At 37.8% G+C, this 23,560-nt stretch overlaps 5 protein-coding genes across 8 annotated transcripts in view; 2 read left to right on the forward strand and 3 right to left on the reverse strand.

Annotated features, from left to right (window-relative positions):
- The window catches only part of LOC104727642 (nucleoporin nup211-like), a 12,054-nt gene extending 5,416 nt beyond the window's left edge, over positions 1 to 6,638 (reverse strand). The window contains exons 1-5 of the mRNA XM_019231764.1: positions 6,400 to 6,638; positions 5,937 to 6,069; positions 4,933 to 5,602; positions 1,749 to 4,795; positions 7 to 990 (exon numbers count right to left, since the gene is read on the reverse strand). Coding sequence (XP_019087309.1) covers positions 7 to 990; positions 1,749 to 4,795; positions 4,933 to 5,602; positions 5,937 to 5,987 — 4,752 coding nt within the window. The 5' untranslated portion in view covers positions 5,988 to 6,069; positions 6,400 to 6,638. The remainder of the gene's footprint in view (positions 1 to 6; positions 991 to 1,748; positions 4,796 to 4,932; positions 5,603 to 5,936; positions 6,070 to 6,399) is intronic.
- Positions 6,863 to 7,742, reverse strand: LOC104721683. Its single transcript, XM_010439720.2, has 2 exons — positions 7,401 to 7,742; positions 6,863 to 7,200 (listed from the first exon to the last, which is right to left on the reverse strand). Exons 1-2 carry the CDS (start codon positions 7,707 to 7,709, stop codon positions 7,072 to 7,074), a joined length of 438 nt encoding a protein of 145 aa, XP_010438022.1. The 5' UTR covers positions 7,710 to 7,742; the 3' UTR covers positions 6,863 to 7,071.
- On the forward strand, positions 11,694 to 13,322 carry LOC104721684 (probable WRKY transcription factor 11). Of its 2 annotated transcripts, none has more exons than XM_010439721.2 (3): positions 11,694 to 12,482; positions 12,756 to 12,884; positions 12,993 to 13,322. In XM_010439721.2, exons 1-3 carry the CDS (start codon positions 11,794 to 11,796, stop codon positions 13,174 to 13,176), a joined length of 1,002 nt encoding a protein of 333 aa, XP_010438023.1. In that variant the 5' UTR covers positions 11,694 to 11,793; the 3' UTR covers positions 13,177 to 13,322. The 2 variants fall into 2 exon arrangements, with proteins under 2 accessions (XP_010438023.1, XP_010438024.1); XM_010439722.2 differs by having other exon boundaries at positions 12,759 to 12,884.
- LOC109127230 lies at positions 14,655 to 14,997 on the reverse strand. Its single transcript, XM_019231765.1, has 2 exons — positions 14,768 to 14,997; positions 14,655 to 14,683 (listed from the first exon to the last, which is right to left on the reverse strand). Exons 1-2 carry the CDS (start codon positions 14,946 to 14,948, stop codon positions 14,655 to 14,657), a joined length of 210 nt encoding a protein of 69 aa, XP_019087310.1. The 5' UTR covers positions 14,949 to 14,997.
- Positions 20,968 to 23,560, forward strand: part of LOC104721685 (exocyst complex component EXO70A1-like) — a 4,814-nt gene continuing 2,221 nt past the window's right edge. Inside the window, exon 1 of one of the 3 annotated variants that reach the window (XM_019233095.1) lies at positions 20,968 to 23,554. In XM_019233095.1, coding sequence (XP_019088640.1) covers positions 21,507 to 23,554 — 2,048 coding nt within the window. In that variant the 5' untranslated portion in view covers positions 20,968 to 21,506. The remainder of the gene's footprint in view (positions 23,555 to 23,560) is intronic. The other 2 variants (XM_010439724.2, XM_010439723.2) reach the window with 2 other exon arrangements.

The raw sequence follows: 23,560 nt of genomic DNA on the forward strand, positions 1-23,560 counted from the left end.
AGTTGCAAGCCATTCAATCTTGTTTTCCACTTCCATGGACTGTAGCTGTGGAGGCATATCAATATTCTCGAGGAGTTTTTCCCATTTCTGTACCAAGGTATTCCTTTCCATCAAGGACTGCTCGAGCATTTCATTCTGTTCAGCCAATCCATAAAACTTCCCTTTTAGCTCCTCAAACTTGATCCTTAAGTCATCCTCAGAACTTGTGCCAGTTTGTACATCCTCCCGCCAGGGCTCCGAGATAGCAAATCCCGCACCGCCATCAGAACTCTTCTGATCCCAATCAGAGGGACGCAAAGAGTTGCCGTTGGCTGATCTTGCTAACCACTCCACCTTTTCCAATATATCTCGAGCATGAAAATGCTCTGGGAGATCCAAATCTTCCAAAATTTCTTCAATTCTGTGAAGCAGAGAGTCTTTGAGAAGAAAAGATTCCCGCAGTGCAGTAGCTGAGTTTCGGATGTATGAAAGCTCAGATTCTAATGCTTCCACGCGTTCACCTGCCTCCGTATAGGTCTTAAGTTTTGCTTCAACTTCCAGAAGCCTTGAGTCCTTCAAATTCAATTCCTCTGAGCACTTCTGTAGTTTAGCAGAGGTTTCGGCCAATGACTGCTTGACATTGTCACGCTGAACAATCAAACCTTTTCCTTTAGCAACAGCTATGCTAAGCTTCTCTCTAGTCGATAATAACCTCTGCTCTGATTGTTCACATTCATTAGATTTATCTTGTAACTCAGATTGTACAGCCACAAGCGACTCCTCTGCGTGGGTTAAATTTTCCCTGAGACCACCTATTTCCGATTTATGATGCAGTAAACTCTCCTGGATCTCCATCAACTCATTCTCCTTAGCCTCTAACTGTTTTCTGAGGAGATGAGCCAATTCCTCAGTCTCTATAAACTTCTGAACAAGTTGGGAAACAAGAAACTCCACATGTGAACTAGGAGATTCAGAACTAATTCCACTTTCAAGTTCCAGAACACCCTCAACCTTCCCAACTAACTCTCGAAGTGAAGTGGAATGAAGGCTTTGCTGCGCCAGTTCCTCCATATCGTTTGATTTACTCGACAAGTCCGACTGTAGCTTATCAATCACAGACCGAAGTTCAAGCCTCTCAGAAAGAATATTTCGCACAGCCTCCATCAGATTCTCAAAACTACCATCCTTAAAAGGATCAGAGACAGCTACATTTTCAACTTCAAGATTGGCTATTTCCTCTGACCCACATGATTCAGTAATCAATTTTGTCAAATCAGCATAGATCTTCTGCATTGAAGAAGCTGCAAATTCATTCTTCTCAAACAGAGTACTGAAACTCTGCTTCAATTCCTCATATTGGTTTGAGGTGGACTCATGCTTCGCATAAGCAGCTTCAAGTTTTGCCTCCAGATCGTCAATCATCTTTACAGCCATATCAACAGAACCAGATATGCGCTTGCTCATATCTAAGCCAACAGAAGCTACAGAAGTGCCAGATCTGAGTAGACAATCATCCAGCCTCACAACTGCTTCACCAAATTCAGACATCAATGATGTCAATTCATNTCACCTATTTCCGATTTATGGTGCAGTAAACTCTCCTGGATCTCCATCAACTCATTCTGCTTAGCCTCTAACTGTTTTCTGAGGAGATGAGCCAATTCCTCAGTCTCCATAAACTTCTGAACAAGTTGGGAAACAAGAAACTCCACATGTGAACTAGGAGATTCAGAACTAATTCCACTTTCAAGTTCCAGAACACCCTCAACCTTCCCAACTAACTCTCGAAGTGAAGTGGAATGAAGGCTTTGCTGCGCCAGTTCCTCCATATCGTTTGATTTACTCGACAAGTCCGACTTTAGCTTATCAATCACAGACCGAAGTTCAAGCCTCTCAGAAAGAATATTTCGCACAGCCTCCATCAGATTCTCAAAACTACCATCCTTAAAAGGATCAGAGACAGCTACATTTTCAACTTCAAGATTGGCTATTTCCTCTGACCCACATGATTCAGTAATCAATTTTGTCAAATCAGCATAGATCTTCTGCATTGAAGAAGCTGCAAATTCATTCTTCTCAAACAGAGTACTGAAACTCTGCTTCAATTCCTCATATTGGTTTGAGGTGGACTCATGCTTCGCATAAGCAGCTTCAAGTTTTGCCTCCAGATCGTCAATCATCTTTACAGCCATATCAACAGAACCAGATATGCGCTTGCTCATATCTAAGCCAACAGAAGCTACAGAAGTGCCAGATCTGAGTAGACAATCATCCAGCCTCACAACTGCTTCACCAAATTCAGACATCAATGATGTCAATTCATGTTCTAGCATCATTGCCCTCTCAGATTCATCCTGCAAGGCCACTAACTGTTCTTCCATTGAGGACAAAAAGCTACTTAAAGTCTGCTGTAAGTTTTCCAGCTGAATTTCAAGCTCATCGATTCTCAGTAAGCAAGAACTCAGCTTCTTATTGAGCTCCGTGTTTTCTACACCGATACTACCATTTCTTAGCTTTAATGATTCACAAAGAAGTTCAAGTTCATGGTTTCTATGTTGCAGCTCATATGAATAATGCTTCAGAGCTTCAAATGAAATTTTACTCTCAATACTATCTGCCTCCAGAACATCAATGTGATCCTGCTGAGATGCGAACTCAACATTTAACTCCTTGAGTCTTTGATTTGTCGATGTCCTGTCATCACTTAACTGGTTGAATTGTATACCAGCCTCCTTAGCATTCAAGAGTAACTGAGCAAGCAAGCCTCTCAAACTTCTAATCTGCACATTCACAGATACAAATTGATCTCCTTCTGATAGATCATCAGTTAACTGTGCTTTTTCCGATTCCTGTTCTTCTGGTTTCTGCTTTGACTCAAAAGCTTGAATCAGTTTTGATACTGCTGGTGTAGCACCCTTATCCCTAGATTTACTCATTGAAGAATCAGCAAGGATCTGCTTAATTGCCTCTTCAAGGTTCTGAACCATTTTCTCCCCCTTATCCAGATTCTTCTTCAAGGCAGAAAACTCAGACGTCTCTTCCATCACCTCTTCCAAATTTGTATATAGCGCATTTTCAAGGAATGATGCGGTCTGTTTACTAACCCCGACTTCTGAACTTTTCTCAAGTTTCTCAGAAATTTCCTGATTGATCAATCCTGATGCATCCTCGTTACCAATGTCTACCATTCTAGCTTTTTCTACCATAATGCTGCTAGTAAGAGATGTATTTTCTTCAGCCAATTTATCGAGGCGCGCTATTGCTTCTTTTAACTCAACTTCTAGATGAGTCCGCTCTTTTTGTACAGTTGACGTACGCTCTTGAAGAGTAAGAAGTTCATGCGTAAGTTTATCATTTTCCTCAACCAAATGTTCCTTTTCCCCTTGAAACTTCAAGAGTTTATTATTCAACAAAGAATATCCTTCTTTTAGATTGGAATACTCGGACAATAAATAAGTCTCCGAGATCAGATGTGCACTCAGTTCTAGATGTGCTTTCTCATTTTCTTCCCTGAGACGTAGGTTGTTCTCATCAAACTTAGTCTGCTGGCCTGTCAATAAAGAAAGCGTCTCCTTTATGTTTAAATTTTCCACCTCTTGCAGGGTGGCCAACGTCTTACAATTTGCCAATTCTTCCTGTAACTTTTCTGCCTCACCCAATAAACTATATTTATCATCCATAAGATTCATCTTCTCATCTTTCAGTGGACCAATAGTATTTTCCAATTGCTCAACTTCTGCCTTTAGTATGGCCGCCACGTTCTTGCAATTGTTTAACTCAGACGAAAGATGCTCAATCTCATAGTTCTTGGATTTTTTTTCTTCAAGAAGTTCCTTTTTCTCATCATTCACGGAAGAAATGGCTGCAACCAACGTATCATTCTCCACCTGAAGATTGATGAACTTTTCTTTCGCCTCAGATAGATCCAACACGGACTTTTCTAGGCTAAGCTGCAATTCATTCATCTTAGTAGTGAAATCCTCCACTTGTGCTTCTGTAGCAAGAAGCTGATTTTCAAGCTTCTCATTTGACCTTGTGGCAGCATATAGTTTAGACTGGCACTCTGATAGTTCCTCTACAAGAAAGTCATTTCTCTCTGTCACCGCATTATATGATGTACGAAGCTGTGATATTTCAGCTACCAGTTGGTTATGTTGATGATCAAACTCGTTTTGTAGATGAGACTGTTCCGTGAGTTGCACATGGAGTATATCTTCCATGGTACTCGAAACAAATAGTTCTTCTCTTAATCGCTCCAGGGAACTTGTTCCTGGCTCATTACTGGAAGCAGCCTCTCTTGCATTGCACAAAATTTGATATTCATCTTGTCCAAGTCCTCGTACAATATCCACAAGCTGTAAGAAGCTGACTGAGCGGCCTTCGTGAACATGAGCAACGGAAACGTCACCAGATAGATTCAATGTGTCGAGTTTACGAGGTTCCTCATGGCTCGAAACTTCAGATAGACTGACGCTCTCAGGCAATTGCAGCTGACTAGCCATATGTGCAACCGAGCCTTCCTCAGGTTCAGCAGAAAGCACGTGATCTCTGTTCATAGGAAAATGAATAGATGTTTCTGGTTTCTCTTCATTAAGCTCTGCAGCTTCCCTGATCTGTTGGCTTCTAATATTACCACTTATTCCATCTAGTTGAACTGAATCAAGTGTAACTGAGGATCCCTCTGAAAAGTGTGAAGGGGAAGCAGATGCTGGATCGCTTGTTTGCCTTTCTTCAGTTGCAATCTTATCCACACCTGCCTTTGCAAGTGATTCAGAAAACTGCTCCATGTGTGAACCATCTTCTTCCTGCATTTCCCCTACCCAGAAACAAATGAGAATTGAATTACACATCAAAAGGTTGCATGCAATAAATCTAACCTCTTTACCCGTATCGAAGAAAAAGTAATTAAAAAACTGATTGAAGGGAGAAGCATGAAGAGAAGGAGAGAACAACCTACATCAGTTACCTGATCTCCCCTTGCACGAATCAAGGAAACATCAGGAATATATTCATGGAGAGATGATGGCTGATGTGGCTTATCCACACTCCCAGACCCACTTTCAACTTCAACTCCTTTTTCTTCAGCTATGTTTCCAGAAGCAGCAGATACTTCGTCAACATTAATAGATGCATCGTTATGTATAACTCCCTTCTCAGAATCTGCAGGGTCAGATGTCAGAGAATCTACTGTGCCATCCGTTTCACTGTTGATAGACTTCATATTCTCTTCTTCCGTGGATAATGATATACTGATATCATTTTCAGAATTAACTACTTCTTTTCTCACTTCAGATCCATCATCAGACGTAGTATTTACTGGCTGAGGCGGATCAGGTTCTGATGCTGAACCATGGACTGAAACATCTTCGTGAGCTTCTGCATTTGCAGAAGTTTGTGGAGAATCAACAACCTCCTCGCCAACATTTACATGAGATGTAGCTCCTCCTGCAGCCACATGGGACGGAGCTTCTGCCTCATCACTAACAGCACTTGTGTCAGGTTTACGCTCATGCTTCTCAGATTTACCAGATTTTTTAGAGGATTTTCCTTGGCTTGTACTGCCTTTGGAGTCCTTTTTCTGATCAGTGCCTTTGTCAGCCTTCTTTTGACGAAATTGTTGAAGCTGAAAGTAGGTCAAGAAAATTAGCAGTTAAGACAATTTCCAACCAATGTTTCTGTGTCTGTATAAATCAAGGGTGGACAAGTAATCAAGTATAGGCTGTGGAGACAAGTTGGGTAAAGTTATGCGTGAAATATAGCAAAATAACTTAACTTCTTTAATAGCTAAAAATGAGAAAGAGCATTATATCAAGAAACCAGGCTATCAAATATTTCCTCCTAAACTATGAACTTAGACGATAAACACAGCAGAAGGAAATGAAACAGTAGAGCACCAACTGACATTTTGTGATAATTGAGAATATCTACACAACTTCCAAAGAGACAACGAAGCTAACCTTCTGACGCCCAGCAGCAAGTGGATCGCTACGATTCTTTTTCTTGTCCATTTGATTCACTCTGTTCTTGTTCCCACAATGAATATTCGTGGATCAACACCAATTTTGGATCATCATGGTTCTTGCCTCCTGACTGACGCAGAATTGAAAAACAAGGAAAACTGAGCTAATTTAACAAAACTTATACATGATATCACAGAGCACCGACACAATATAGTGGCTTTAGAATAATGAACAACACAGATCAAAACCCAATTCGCATAAAAAGTAACAAAAACAGACACAAATTTGTGCAGAGATATCATAAATATCCAGATTCAATAGTTTTACACACCCCAGTGATAAAATAAGACGGAAGCTAAATCCAAACCCATGATCCTAAAGCCGCAATTAAATATCAAATTCCACCAAAACAAATTCGATAAATACGCTAAGAAAATCACGAAACTGAGCTAAAGCATACCCTCGATCCGTAGAAGAGAATACTCAAAGGGAGACTGAAATCAACTTTGAGCGTTAATCTCCTTCCTGTAGAACGAATTGCTTGAAAACACCTATTATGTACGTCGCTTTCTCCTTAGATCTAACGCGAATGGCGTTTAGCTGGTGTGTCTCGGTCGTTTGGCAAAGGGAAAACAAAAAAAAAAGACAACCAAAACTGCTAAAGATGAAAAACACCACGACGCGATTCAACCTTACACAATACACAGACGTCGATTTGAAGCGAAACGTGAAAAATTCCCAAACACACTACTCTTCGCAAAAGTTACAGCTCAAACTGGGCCTTAAAAGCCCAATTTAAAACGGGTCAGATGGTACTTGGGTTTCGTTGGCCAGTTTGAGGCTATTACCAAAATTACAAATTTACAGAAGTAAGCTCAGCCAAACAACAGAGGAGGAGGACATAGATGAAATCTACTCAAAACTTAATCGGTAATGAGCAGCATTTGATATTAATCATCCGTTCTTTTTTTTACATATGATCAAAATAATATTGTAATACAAGTAACTACAACTATAAACGGGACTAAAGAAGGCTACAAAGCTTACATCCTTATACAAAACACAAGATGTATTACAGTACAGTCACGAGATCATTGAAGAAATCTTTAACAAGATGTTTATTATGTGTGTGTTAAACTTCACGTTTAGGCCGGTTACGTGTTCGTTGAAGCACAGGTTCTTGAATGACATCGTCCAGTGACATGTCACGTTCACCATTCTCCCCATTTTCTGCTGCTTTTATCGCTTGGTTCAACGCAATCTATAGCAAACCAAATGGCACGGTAATGGTATCAGTCTACTCAGTCACAACACTTAAGGCCTGCCTATATTATTAGAACACAATGGTGATTTCTCTTAAATTCTAAGGATGACATAAATTAAATAACTTCAAACAAATTCAAAACTCTAAAATCGAATCATTGAATTAAGATATGGTGAACTGGGAAACGGCGATCTTACATCCTCGAGGAAATCTTCGTCGAGCTTATCAGCGATTTTGATTGAAGTGAAGACAGTGGCCGCGATAAGAGTAGCAGGGATGGCGAACGCTAGCAAGTAGCTACTCGTGCTCGGCCCTGCTCGCGTCACAACGGAACAGTCTCTGATTCTCCGGGTAAGACTTAATCCCCCGGCTCCTCCTACTCCACCGCCGCAGAAATTGTTTGCCGGCGGTGAGAATAGCGGCTGAGAAGAAGAAGTTGAAGAAGAAGACGCGGATAAGATTGTTTGTGTGGGTTGCATAGGGATAGAGACGAACACTCTCGCCATTCTTTTTCTTCTTCCTCTTTTTGTTTCTGTTGATTTGGAAGCAAACGATAAGGATAATCATATCGGGTCGGGTATATCAAACCGACCCGATTAAAATAATCTGAAAACTTGTCCAATGGGCTTACTTGTACCAGGCCCATTAAAACTTCTCAAAACTAATCGAACCTTCCGTGATGGCGACATATATTCGTCTTTGTTTTATTATTTTGTATGGGAGATATGAATAGCATATGGAGCATGTTTTATATTTTTATCGACTAGAATCAAATCTTAAGCCAAGTTGTGTAATTGATTCGAATATTTATTTAATAAGTTTCTCTTTAATCTATCTAATTGCATATATTTATCACACAAAAGTCAAGCAATATAGATTTTTAAAAACTCTCTTTCGTGGCCTAATAAATTTATTTGGATACTCCATTAAAATTGGATGACCCGACCTATCTTTATGTGCTTCGGTTTGGAATTTTTTGGATCCACCCCTTGTATATAAAAAAAAGAAGTATATATTTCGTTTTCCAAGACCACCATATGCTGCAGTGCCGTTTCTTGTTTATACATTAAAGCAAAATAATTCGAGACCCAACGTTTACATCCAAAATATACGTTAAACGTTAATAATAGAAACAAACATAATATAACATATCTAGTTGAAGTCCACACTGGATTCCACTCTCGTCAACTTTTTTTCCTTTACATATTCTTCCTTACGGCTTTGTATAAGTAAAATATGCATACCATTGCCATAACCTAGAAGTCTAGAACATGCAAACTGCGATTTATAATTATAAAACAAAACTAATAGAACTACGTACAAATATATTAGCTATTTTTCATTAGATTAAGTTTTCATTTCATATTTAAATATCTTTAGTTATTTTCTAAAAAGTACAAACTGTCAGCATAAGTAGTTCTGAAATATCGACAGTAATAACATGATTAGTAAAAAAGATATGAGAATACTGTAAATCAAAACGTAAAGATTAAGATAAAGAGCCATTTATTTCTCAAATGCGTGTTAAATCCGTGTGTGCTTATCAGCTTATGAATAGCCAGTCAATGTTTATAGAATAAATCCATTATGTTTACGTTGACTTCTCATCGATCAGAAAGTTAAAAAAACATTCGGCCCAAACCTTCTCTTAGAGACTTAGACAATTGGTTCAATAATTAAAGACAGGTTCCCATTCGAATTGTATCAGACTATATTGTAGAATAAATCATGATCGAATTTATATCTTTCTTCTTTTCCTTCATTAAGAAAATATTTTAAAACAACTCCACTAACTTCAATTAGGAATAAAATAATCTAAAAATGTATGTAAAAAATTAGTATAGAGTCAATTAGATATTTGACAAGATTTGATAAATAAATTAGAAAGATAGTAATTACTAATTCGATATATTATTTGCTTATGGCGTATTGGCAAAATTATCTTAAACCAAAAGCTTTAAATCATAAATATATTTACTAATCTAATTTACACGTAAAAACTAAATATAACGCATGTAACTTTATTACTTCAAAAAATTTGTTATGTAACAAAAAATATTGAAGTCAGAATTTATTTGTATTATTATTACTTCAAAATTGTTATGTACAGTTTATTATGAAGCACAAACACTCAATTATTAATACGAAGCTTCTATCAATATTCCATCGTATTGTAGTAAATTAACAACCTATAATCAATACAATACGTAAGGTTGTACGTAGAGATACCACATGCAATTTAACGAACACGTTTCTTCACCTGCTTATTATAATATATTAAAAACCCAAGAACAAAAGAAAAAAGAAAATGGGGATGAATAAGATTTCATCGTAGTTTATTACAACAGATTTTTCCCGGCATACAGATATACGGTATACCTAGAATATATATATAGAACCAAAATAAGTTTTATTTGTTGTTTCGTTCTTACAAATAACTCTATTTGTTATCTGTTCTGATTTTAATTAACCAAGCAAACATTGATCCGGACGGAAAAAAAGAGATGATCCAAACAATATACCATTATACCATAACACATATTGACACACATAAAGAAAAGGATGATCATTGAGATTTTTGTAAGCATATATAGATAACAGACGTGCACGACAATAATAATACAACTCGATAGGTCGGGTCAACTAACCCCATGTTATAATTTTAATCGTTGACAAAAGGAAAGTGTTTTAAAATAACAACAACCCATGCTTTCTTCTCCACCCATAGCCATTAACACGTTACACAACACGTTCTATTTTTTTTTCAATAAGTTATAGATTTTAATCTGATGTCCAGATTAATTCCCAAAACATATATTTTGCCAGTTAAAAATAATCAAAAACCGTGAAGTAAAGTTATTTAAAGTGATTTTAGTGTAGTGAAATGGTAAATTCTTAATGTACAAGATATCATCACACCCGGAATCGAGTCTCGTTCCCTACGAACGTGGGGATTTGACTAATGAACCGGCTAATTGTGGTCTAATTGACAAAAAAAATAATAATCAAAAACCAGCCTCTCCCTAATTTATCAATCGGATGCTTTTCCTAATGTTTGTTTTCCTTAATACAGTACATTTTTTCTGTAAGAAACGGACCAATACCATCAATACATATGAGACATACATAACAAAGTCGACACGTGACAAGAACCTAAATAGCTGGCTGGAGATTATTGTTTTAGGCTCATAAAATCATAAAAATTAGTGAACACTAGCATCTACAGATCCACCGTTGGATCTATCTTTATAAAATCTAATGGTTCGTATAAGAGTTAACGGGACCACCCGGTTAACGAGGTGGTCAAATAGCGAAATAAATGAATAATATTTTTAAAAATATATAGTACAGTGCTACTTTAAATTTTTAAATAGACTAGCTTTTCCCCCTCCTTTGTCGTGTTTATTATTAATCGCTGTTCTAGTGGACTTTTAAAAATCTATTAGTCAAACCATTTTTGCTAGTATGAAAATTAGTATGAATTCTTTCACAATATCTGTAGAATAAATTAACTAATTTTAAGGGTTCGCTTTGTGATAATTGTCAAGTGGAAGACTGTTTCTAGAACTAATTAAGGGTTAGCTTAACTACTGTATTTAAGAAGTAAAAGTTTGAACATTAAATTTTTTTTTATCAATCATTGGGCCACAACACGCCGATCCATTAGCTTAATCCTTACATTTATAGGGACCGAGATTCGATCCTTAGTATGATAATACTTTGTGCATTAAGAACTAACCTTTGGCCACTAGTCACTTTACAACCAAATCTTTTACTATTACAAGACTAGTGGTTGTTGTGGAAACAAACAAACCCCCAATTAAGATGGTCATCACTTTTATTATATAGGCAACCTATCAAATTATTTAATTCTGAATCTATAGTTGACAAAATACGAAAAGTCCCGTAGAATTTAAAAGAATACAGAAGATTCAAAATGAAACAAACATAAAATATACTCCAATATTATTAAATAATTGAAGTACTAACAATAATTGAAAACTACAACAACAAAAACAAAAAAGTCAAATGTACCCATTATTATTTATTAAATCAATCATCCATGTCTCGTTGACAACTCTTCATAGTTCCTTCTGTTGTCCTCAACCAAATTCCAGCTGGCCCTCTTTCTCCTCCATCTCTGTGTATATGAATCATTGACAAAAATTGTTACTATTGTTGTGGTTAATTATTTTTGTCCTTAATTTGAGTAATTTTGTTGTTGTTAGTATTTATTTAGGGTTGACAGAAAAAAAAAAATATATCTTGAGTATGAAGGAAACGATAAAATTCAGATGCCAGGGTAAGGGGACCCCAGTAACATCGAAGTTGAGGAGACCAAACTTTGATTTAATATTTTAGTTGCTTTATTCCATGGAAATACTCAACTCAATCACAGCCGTTAGATCAAAACCTTTCCATGGTTTGACTAAAAAAAAAAAAAAAAATCTGACCGGGTCACCTCCTTTTCCCCATATATCACGCCATCATCCCTCTCTCTCTTTTCTCATCCATCGTCTTTCTTCTTCAACTTCAACGGAGAGACTAGCAAAAACATAAGTACAGTAGCAAAAGAAAGAAAAGATCATCATGGCCGTCGATCTAATGCGTTTCCCCAAGATAGATGATCAAACGGCTATCCAAGAAGCTGCATCGCAAGGCTTACAAAGTATGGAGCATCTGATCCGTGTACTCTCTAACCGTCCCGAACAACAACGCAACGTTGACTGCTCCGAGATCACTGATTTCACCGTTTCTAAATTCAAAACCGTCATTTCTCTTCTTAACCGTACCGGTCACGCTCGGTTTAGACGGGGACCGGTTCGCTCATCCGCCGTCGTTTCTCCTCCTCCTCCTCCCCTCCCTCAGGTCGTTAAACCTGCTCCGTTAGAAGCTCCGATTGTTTCTCATCTTCCTCAAACCGTTCCTCCTCAGCCGTCAAGCTTCGTTCATTCGAATCAGCCGAGCGTGACACTCGATTTCTCTAAACCGACCATCTTCGGTTCCAAATCAAAGAGCTCCGAGCTGGAATTCTCGAAAGAAAATTTCAGCGTCTCTTTAAACTCTTCCTACATGTCGTCGGCTATCACCGGCGACGGAAGCGTCTCAAACGGGAAAATCTTCCTCGCCTCTGCTCCGTCGCAGCCTGTTACATCCTCCGGTAAGCCACCCTTGGCTGGTCATCCTTACAGAAAAAGATGCCTCGAGCACGAGCACTCCGAGAGTTTCTCCGGCAGAATCTCCGGCTCAGGTCACGGAAAATGCCATTGCAAAAAAAGGTATTGTTACGTTACGTCACCCATCTGTCGCTTTAACAAACTTACTCATTTTAATTTCGTAATATTCAACCCTTAGTTGAGTTGACTATTACTACCCTTAATTAAATCAGTAATAATTCAATTAGGTAAACCGTAAACATTATTCCCGGTTTAGTCATTACTTATTTAGTTTTTAGCTTGCCGACAATAAACTAGAGACTTGTTTGACCGTTGACTTTTAATTTTATTTGTTCGTTAATTAATGTTATTATTTTAATTTTTTATTTAATGAAGCAGGAAAAACAAGATGAAGAGAACCGTGAGGGTACCGGCGATAAGTGCAAAGATCGCCGATATACCACCGGACGAGTACTCGTGGAGGAAGTACGGACAAAAACCGATCAAAGGCTCACCACACCCACGGTAACTATCCTACACACACCCTTTCTATTATTATTAATCCATCGTTATTGATATAACTAGTTTAGTTGAGAGATCTAACGGTGTTTAATTTTGTTATGATTGATCCAGTGGTTACTACAAGTGCAGTACGTTTAGAGGATGTCCAGCTAGGAAACACGTGGAACGAGCGTTAGATGATCCAGCGATGCTTATTGTTACGTACGAAGGAGAGCACCGTCACAACCTATCCGCGGCGATGCAGGAGAATATTTCTTCTTCAGGCGTTAATGATTTAGTCTTTGCCTCGGCTTGACTTTTGTAATTTTTTTATTTTTTCTTTAGTACTTTTAGATGGATTGGTTTGTAAATTGTTTTTTACTTTTAACTAAGAAATATTAAAATTAGAGAAAATTAGTCGTGGTTGTTCATGTTTAATACTACTACTATTGTTGATGATTAGCAGATATGGGTATTAGGTAGAGCCGTAGAGGTTATGATATTAATTGCGTACCAAATGATATAGACTTATGTTCGTCGTTTTCATTTCATTATTCATTCTTTTGTTTTTTCTATTAATACAACTGTGAGCTGGTGGCCGTTGGATTGTTTTCGAAAGTTAAGTTGACTACAAGGATGAATGATTACAAAAGTCAATGAATACTTAATGCTGTTAGTTGGGTTTTTGTGTTGGATAATGAATTTGAGTTTTCTAAATAAATGTGAAATCCAAAAGACAAGTTATGTGGGTCAACTAAAGTAGTTTTATGCCGTCTGAACTTGGACGAAGTTTACTACTAGTGTAGTTTAGTTTGACAATTATTTTCTATCTTCTTGTGTTAAATTACCATTTGTCCTCACCGACTGACTTATTTTTTTAAGAAATGAAATTTCATTGTTTGACCATTTCCTATGTATACATATCAACGTCAATCCATAAGACGTACATTTTGGCACCAGCCACCATGTATAGTGTGTACAAAATTAGAGATGAACAAGTTATCACTATATTAATGGGAACGAAACACTCATATACACGTATGTTTTTAATGAGACAAAAGTTTCAGTTTCTAGTTACAAAGGAAACTCTAAGACCATTACTTCTTGTCCAACCAACAAAAAATAGGATACTTAAATCAATAACATGCATACAACGACGACCACACCAAATCATGTGGTACAAAATGAGACGAATGAGAAATGTTATAATGTACTTAATTTGGTCAGCTAATAGGAATTCGTTTGTTTTCTATCTGGTTGGCGACTTGGAGTCATTCGTTTGATCACCAAAGTCCAATGATGTGAAAGTAAATTATTTTACTCACATAACAATTTAACGTTTTCATCCTAAGAAAACGCAATATCAGTTCAGCTAAATTTCAGTCAGGAGTATGATGTATATAATGTTAAAAATCCAATAATTTTTTTCTATCTATGATAGATAAGCACACAAACATCCACCAAATACAGAAACAAAACTCAAAAAAAAAAAAAATGGTGAAAGCCTGTATATGTTTCCCTTCTGTCTTAGCCTTAGCCGTACATTGACAAGATCACAAGAAGCGACAAATTTAAAGTCAACCCATACATAGACTACATACGTCTTCGTACCGGCGTCAACTCCATACGACAACGAGTTCGACGACCCATCTCTTCATGTGGACGTCGACGAATGCAAGCTGCTGAAATACGGAGACAAGTCATGTTCAAAGCATAGGCAAAGGAAGACTGAGAACTTATATTTGTGGTCAAAATTTGGAAAAAAAAAGACAGTTCTTTTCTTTCTATGTGGAACTAAAGAAACAGATGAACCACAATACATCCTAATCATAGATAACAAGTGAATGTGAATCAACTAAATATAATCTCTTTGCGCATATAAGTCTAATATCGATATGCATGCTTACGTCTCTTTGCCTCTCGTTCCTCGGATCGTGCAGTTTGCATCATCCTCCTTGAACGCCCACATCTCAGCGGTGGTACTCGGTTCATTATACTAGAAAATGGTTCAGATGGTGGCATTAACGCAGAATACTCAGCATCCTCCACGGCAGCAAAATAGTCAACACCACTCACAAAAGCATGCATATGGATATTTGATTCGCCATCCTCATTTAGCTTCTCCAATTCAAGACGGTCTAAGAAATCCGCAACAACAAAAGCATCATCGAAAACCTTTAATACTCTGGAATACGCATCAACAGCCGCGTTATACAAACTGAAGTTGCGATTCGTTGGCTCCATAAACTCAAACTCAGGTTTCGTAACCAGTTCCTTCATCAAAGCCGGACAAATACGCACCCCATAACGCGCCACATACAGAGCTGTGAACTTCATAATACCAAGCTGTTTGAGTGTTATCCTGCCCCCCTATATGCATATGGAAAACTGAACATACGTCTTGGTACATCACCTTGACTCTGAGCAGAAACCGGAGTTCTCAGTGGAGGCTGCATATATGTAAGCTTTCTGATCATCTCTGAGGGGCGCAAAGGTGGTAACATGGTTGCAGAGTAGTCCGAAACTTCCATATGAGAAAAACAGTCAACACCAACCACAAAAGCATGCAAATCAATCACAGCCGCCTCCACTCCCTCCTCCAGCCTCCTCAACTGAAGAAGGGTAAAAAAATCGTCAAGAACGGTCTTTCTACGAACATCACTCTTCTTCAGCTTTTTGGAACGCATTAATACCATGGAATACACAGCACAGAGCCCATAGAAAAAATTGTGCCGGCTATCTTTAGGCTGCAAGAACTCAAACAATGGGTCCGTACGCACTCTCTTCTCTAAAGCTTTCAAAAAGCCGGACCCAAACCGCGCCTTGAACTGCTCTGTGAGCCTAACGTATTGCCTGGGACTCGTGGAAGAGGAACACTCGTATTAACACCCAAATGTATATAGTCCTCACTACGACGCTGAAATCCCAGTGGAAGCTGCACAAGCATATCAGGCTTCATGATCATCATAGAAAGGCGTTGAGGAGGTGGCAACAAATCAGAATAAAAATCATTCTCTATGTGAGAAAAACAGTCAACACCAAGAACAAAAGCATGCAAATCAATCATAGCCGCCGTCACTCCCTTCTCCAGCATCTCCAACTGAAGAACGTGAAAAAAAGACGAAACAACACGGGTCTGCACATGATGCTCACTCAGCTCTTCGCAAGGCACTAATACTCTAATATACATACAGCTAAAGACATAGAAAATATTGTATCTGATCTCAGTTGGATCCATAGAGTCAAACCGGGGCCACAAAAACGACCGAAAAAACAGAAACTCAAACAGAGGGTTCATAGCCACTCTCAGCATCAAAGCCCGGCGAAAATACTGGCCATACCGCGCCACAAACAGTGCTGTGAGCTTAATAATACCAAGCTCCTTGAGTGGATCCTTATAGGAGGAGGCCCAAGATTAGTTTCTGCACACTCGTGAGTAGCTGACGCATCAGGTTGGACATCCTGATCAGTTTTATAGTAGTGAGATAATAGTTGAGGACGCACACGATCAAAGAGCCGTCCAGTGTGACAACCATCGTCCTCGGCAAAACAGTCAACACCAACCACAAAAGCATGCAAATCAAGCAAACCGTACCCACTCCCTCGCCCAGCTCCTCCAATTGAAGACGGTCTAGAAAAGCACCTCGAACAGACTCCCCAGTACACCACCTACTGGAAGGTTTTAATACTCTTGAATACAAACCAAGAAGTTCACGATAAAGAGTGTGGCCGCCATCAGATGGTTTCAAAAAGTCAAAGAGAGGGCTCGCAAACATACGGGATGAACCAAACACATGGCATACCCATACCGCGCCGCAAACTGCGCTGTGATCCTAATGACAGCAATGGTTAATTCACGACTGCGAGGTAAGGGAGGAGGCTTAAGAGTAGCCAGAGATGCACGTTGACTAGTTAGAGCACTGTATTTATTAATCTTTTGCTTGATCAAGGCGTGATAAGGGTCTTCGCTCGACACAAAGCTGTATAACCTGCTACTCTTAAAATCATACAACATTGTCTCCTGAATCTCCGGCCTCTCTTGCCCAACCAGACGTGCCGTTTTGTCGATCTGTTCTAATAATTCTTCTGAAGGCTGCTCCGTGATTATTCCAGCCACCGGCATATTTTTTTCAGACAAAAACCACTAAAACCTAAGAAACAGTAGAACAGAAACTGCTGTAACGTTTAGAAGAAGAAGAAGCAGAGAGATACAAACGACTTAGGGAGATCTCTTAACAACGCTTTTCCGAAATCGAGGAACCCTAGGCTTGCAACGAAACTCGTGTGGACTAATTGGGCTGATCCATATATATACTTAATTTTATTTGTGAAATTTTCTTAATTCTAATCTAGTGTTTGTTAATCAATATGAAAGATAAAATTATTACTTCTGCCATACACACTACCAAAGATTTTTCTCAATGTCATTTCTCCTAAAGTCTTTTCCCGTCTGCCACAAACCTACATCTAAAAGACTATTATATCTTTATCTCTTTTAACCTAAAACTAATTAATTTATTTTAGTTTTTTTGCTGAAAGTTGAAACGCAAACATTTTTTTTTTCAAATCTCATTTTTTTTTGTCAAGTCCCTGATCTCTTATTCTAGCTCAAGACTTCTCATCTTCTTCCATCTCAGTTGCCATACACAGCAGTGTTGCGATCCTCCATACTCATCTTCTCCCATCTCAGTCGCTTTCTATAGTGGTGCTATGAACCTCTATACTCATCTTCTTCCATCTCAGTCGCTCTGTACGGCGGTGTTGCAAACCTCCCTAGAGTTCTATAATATTCACCTCACTTGGTTGAGGATGATAACATGCATTGGTGAATAACTTGTTTATCCGCTGGTTGGTCGTACGATTCTGTTTGTGCCTCACCTGCAGAGGTGGACCAAGTTAAAGTTATTGACAGACAAATATTGTCAACCAAGCAGATCTGGTCCACTAAGGAGACCGAAGGACATAATGTGGTCCACTAACCTGTTCAGACGTTTAATCTGGTCCACCGGGGGCACAATAAGATTGGTTTGCGGTAGAAAGCTTGCAGGGTGGAGAAAATGGTTCCATGTTACTGATGGACAAGTGTCGTCAACCAAGCAGGTATGGTCCATTACGAGAGCGAATGACATAATTGAGATAGACAAGTGTTGTCAACTAAGTGGATATTGTCTACAAAAAGAACGAAGGACATAAATGTGGTGGACAAAAACTTTTTGGACGTTAAATCTGGTCCACTAGAGGCAGAATAAGATCGGTACATGCGTAATCAGACCTGGTGATGGACAAGTAGAGTCAAACCAAGCTGATCTGGTCCACTTTAGAGGTTGAAGGACAAATTTGAGATGAACTAAACATGATTGAGCATTGGATATGGTCCACCATAAATTAAGCATATGTGACAATTTGTGCCGCAAAATTCACCACTCCTCCAATTTTTTTTTAAATCATCTTTTTCTTTAGTTCAAGGGTATAAATGTCTTTTTATCATAGGACATAAAATTAGAAAGTGGCATTTCTAAAAGGGATTTTGGCTAGAAATGCCATTTTCCTCAAAAAATTTGGCAAAAATGCCACTTTTCTTATTCCTTCTGAGAAATGTCATTTTTCACATGAGGGGAAGATGTAAGAAGACTAAATTAACCTTGGTTTATTAACTCAGAAATGTGCACGTGGAGAATTTAAATTAGCTGACATAGTTTGTGACATTTTTACAGCTGTCCAAACGAGTATTAATTGTTCTCTTTACAATAGTTGGATCTGTAGAAAAAAAAATTATTGTCTAATATTTTTATTGTAGGTAATGAAGAAAATCTGAACGTGTTGCTCTATTTTTTAGAAGATGATTTAGTAGACAAATCTTTTATGGCCACATTTTTGCTTCTTGTCCATATAGTATTGTGGACAAGTCTTTTTTTTTGAAAATTTGGTCCACTATTATGATAGACAATATGTTTAAACTATAAATTGGTCAACATGTTGGTTGTAGACAAGATGGTTTATAACAATGATAAACATGTGAAGATGTTTGTCCACTACTTGTGCTAAGTCTATATTTTTGTCCATTCTTTATTCTGTTTATGATGCTTGTACACAATTTGGTTTACAAAAACATGTCCATCGAACAAAATAACACATGTCCATCAAATATAAGAGACACTAAAGAGATGAATACAACAAAAACAACATGCTATAATTTAATAAAAACAGGTTGTTACAAAGTTAGTAGACTAATTAGAAGGTGGACAACATTTTAGATCTAGTCCATTAGTTAGTACCTAGTTAGGTCTTTAATGTTTTCATTTGGGAGTCACATCCTTGAATCCTCTTCAACACTTGTGTCTAATGATGGTTGGGAGATATGCAAAATGGACAATAAAATGAGAGTTAGTCAATTTTTGACAAATGGATGATGGACAAGTTATGTGAATGGTACATTAATGTCCTCTAGATCTTGTCCATCAATTCATACATAATTTGGTCTCCAAAGATAACAGATGAATCTCATCTCCAATCTCGACGGAAACATCTTTGACGACAAAATGAGCACCTCCTACAACATGTTAAGGGTTTAGTCCACCGAGATCTGTTCCTTCGAATCTGGTCTACCAGATCTGGTCCATCGAAAAACAAATATCAGGTCAGATGTTAGATATGATCCATTAAAATTGTATGGAAAAGGAAACAAACAAGAGAATCTTAAAATTGAGAAATATCTTACTCAGCCTTGAAGGGAGCATCTCCAGAATGAACAAAAAGATTTGTTCATCAACGATGGAGGTTGGTTCTATTTTTTCTCCAGTAGATGAAGCCACTGGAATTAATTGGAGATTGAAGAAGGGATATGGAAGTTTCTATGGAGGAAAGAAGAGAGAGAAAGAGAGAGAGATGGAAGAAGATGAATAATCGAAGGTGAGAGAAATGAAAATTTTAGAGAGATAACAAAAAATAATATTAATTATTTATTTTATTGTTAAGTATTTTTGAGGACAAATTCGTCAATTTAAGAAAAAGCTGTGGCACGCAGGAAAAGATTTTAATATAACTGGCCTTCTTAATTAAATATGCTACTGTTCATGACATAAGTGATAATTTTCTCTTTTTAAAAAAGAAAAACTAAAAGTGGCATTCTTCTTGACTTTAGTTTTAACTTAGTTTCTCGCTAAATTCCCAATATAAAAAGTTTTTGATATAAGGAAATCGTTTAAATTAAATATGTTAATTATTAGATTAGGAAATTTTATAAATTGCGAATGTATTGGTCTCTGTTATAAAGAATCAACTACTGTTTGAATGAAAGATAAAATTTTTTTTGAGAGATCAAACCTTCTCTTCTCTTTTGTTTTTTTTAAACGGAATGACTGTTTATTGAGTTACGGTTTAGAAGAATAAATCCATTTAAGTTTTTGGTGTCTATGTCTTCTCACACACATCTCATGTGTGTCATCTACAATTTTAGTATCATGTATACGATAACATCCATGTTAAAATTTTGTAAATCCAAAAATCGTAATCAACAAAAAATAGTCTCAACAATATATATCCTAGTCGTCATAATATAATTAAACTTTGTAAATCCGAAAACCATTTATAAACTCTCATGGAATTAGAACACATATAATAACTAGAGTATTTTCCATTATAAAAATAAATAAATATATGGCTTTGAAGTACAAGTGATTTAATTTAGGCTTAAGTCGTACGTTACCACAACGTTGAATATGATAAAACTACATTAAAAAGTAGACTATCACAAAAGTCTACTAACATTCAGAAAATGTTTGGCAGAAAAAAAAAAAGTGAAAAGATTCGAATATCTGAACTTGAAGCATAAATCTCTTAACAGAAAAAGCAAAGATTCAATAGTTAAACAAAAAAAAAGTGCTCTGTAATTAACATTTGATTAATTTCTTCTGTACTAGTAGTATAATAATATTGTTAGCAAGTTTTTTTTTTATTTTAATTTTTTTTTTACCGAAGTCGCAAGTGATGCTGTGAAACCTTGTGCTCCACTGTCATGCACTTTGGCAGTTTTCGTCGGGCATCGCGAGAAAAATTAAAAAACTGTCGAAAACACAAAAACAAAAAATTAAAAGGTCTATTTTTTTTTTTTCTTTTCATCTGCCTTTTTTTTTTTTTTTTTGAGTATCTCTCTCTTTGGAGAAACTCGCACCGTTTCGATTCTTCCGCCTAACTCTCTATTCACCGCCGGATCAACTCTTCACCGGCGACCCAATTCAGTGGAAGACCTTATCTCGACTCATTCTCTTTCGTTTGAGTGTCTAAGTTAAAAAAGTGACTTCCTTTCTCGGAATTTTCTGCTTTCGGTTGTTTGGTTGCTGTGGAAATTTCTGTGTCCTGGGTTTGTTTGTTTCTATTTGTCAGTTTCTGTTCTTATTGGGTTTGGTTTGATCGAGTGTGGTGATAAAGGAGACGAATAAAAGAAAGATAACAAAAAAAAAAAAAAAAAAANGAGGAAAAGTGTTTGATGCAAAACAGTTTTGCATCTGATTCTGAATCGATTATCTCTAAAGTCTTCATTTTTATTTAGGAATAAAGTTTGGAAGATTAATAATTGCTTTCACTGTAGTGAGTTTTTTTTTTGCTTTTGGGGGTTTCTAGGGTTTTCTATTCTGATTGAATTTGATAATGGCGGAGTCTACTGGGGTGGATCGAGGGATTCAGAGTTTACTAGCTGCAAAAAAGTCTTTAAAATCGAGTCTTGAGAAATCGAAAGCTATTGGTTTAGCTTTGGGGAAGACTGGTCCTAGGTTTGATGAGATTGAGCAGAGGTTGCCTTCCCTTGAAGCTGCCGTGAGGCCTATACGTGCTGATAGAGATGCTCTTGGGGATGTTGGTGGTAATATTAACCGAGCTGTTGGTCCTGCAGCTGCTGTGCTTAAGGTTTTTGATGCTGTTCATGGACTTGAGAAGTCTTTGTTATCAGATCCTAGGAGTGATCTTTCTGGTTATTTAGCTGTTTTGAAGCGGTTAGAGGAAGCTTTGAAGTTTCTAGGGGAGAATTGTGGGTTAGCTATCCAGTGGTTGGAAGATATAGTTGAGTATTTGGGAGATCACAAAGTTGCTGATGAGAAGTATCTTTTGAATTTAAAGAAATCTTTAAGAGGGCTTAGGGAATTTCATAATGACGTTGAAGGAGTAGTAGGAGGAGGAGGAGAGAAAGAGAGATCTCAACTGCGTCTTGATGGCGGGCTTAGGGATGCTGCTTTAGATAAGCTTGAAAGCGAGTTCAGAAGGCTCTTGAAAGATAACAGTGTACCACTTCCAATGGCGTCTCCGTCGTCACTCGGCGATCAGGCTTGCATTGCACCGTCTCAGTTGCCTGTAACTGTAATTCATAAACTTCAAGCCATTCTTGGGAGACTCAGAGCTAATAACAGACTCGACAAGTGCATTTCAATATACGTTGAAGTTAGGAGCTCGAATGTTAGAGCTAGTCTTCAAGCACTTGACTTAGATTATCTAGATATCTCGGTTTCTGAGTTCAACGATGTGCAGAGCATAGAAGGGTATATAGCTCAGTGGGGGAATCATTTAGAGTTTGCGGTTAAGCATCTGTTTGAAGCAGAGTTCAAGCTTTGCAACGATGTCTTTGAAAGACTCGGTCTGAATGTATGGATGGATTGCTTTTCCAAGATTGCTGCTCAGGCTGGTATGCTCGCGTTCCTTCAGTTCGGGAAAACTGTGACGGATAGCAAGAAAGATCCAATCAAGCTTCTGAAGCTGTTAGATATATTTACTTCGTTGAACAAACTGAGAGCAGATTTCAACCGTCTCTTTGGTGGAGCAGCTTGTATTGAGATCCAAAACTTCACAAGGGATCTCATCAAAAGGATAATCGATGGTGCGGCGGAAATCTTCTGGGAGCTTCTCGTTCAGGTAGAGATTCAGAAACAGACCCCGCCTCCTAACGACGGTGGTGTGCCTAGATTAGTCAGTTTTGTCACTGATTATTGCAATAAACTTATTGGAGAAAAGTACAAGTCAACACTAACTCAGGTTCTGCTCATACATAAGAGCTGGAGATCAGAAAGGTTCCAAGATAATCAGCTTATGGTTGAGGTTCTAAGAATAATCAAAGCCATCGAGCAGAATCTAGATGTATGGATGAAAGCGTATCCAGATCAAACTCTTGCTCATTTCTTCGGTATGAATAATCACTGGCATTTATACAAGAACTTAAAGGGTACAAAAATTGGGGATCATTTAGGAGATTCATGGCTGAAAGAACATGAACAGTACAAAGAGTATTACGCCACTGTATTCCTTAGAGACAGTTGGGGTAAGCTTCCAAGCCACTTGAGCCGAGAAGGACTTATACTTTTCTCGGGTGGACATGCCACGGCTCGTGATCTTGTCAAGAAGAGATTGAAAGCATTCAATGATGCGTTTGATGAGATGCATAAGAAGCAAGTCACATGGGTCTTACCGGAAAAAGATTTGAGGGATAGAGTTTGCCAGCAGATTGTTCAGGCTATTGTGCCGGTATACAGAAGCTATATGCAAAACTATGGGCCACTGGTTGAGAAAGACGCGAGTTCAAGCAAGTATGTGAGATATACAGTTGTAGCTTTGGAGAAGATACTCAGTTCTCTTTACATGCCTAAGCCAATGAGATATGGAAGCTTCAAAGGAACACCGCCAAGTGAGAAACACAAGAACGATGTTGACCTTAGGCGTAC

This window comes from Camelina sativa, chromosome 11 (genome assembly GCF_000633955.1).
Source record: "Camelina sativa cultivar DH55 chromosome 11, Cs, whole genome shotgun sequence".
In the NCBI taxonomy this organism is placed as follows: domain Eukaryota; kingdom Viridiplantae; phylum Streptophyta; class Magnoliopsida; order Brassicales; family Brassicaceae; genus Camelina; species Camelina sativa.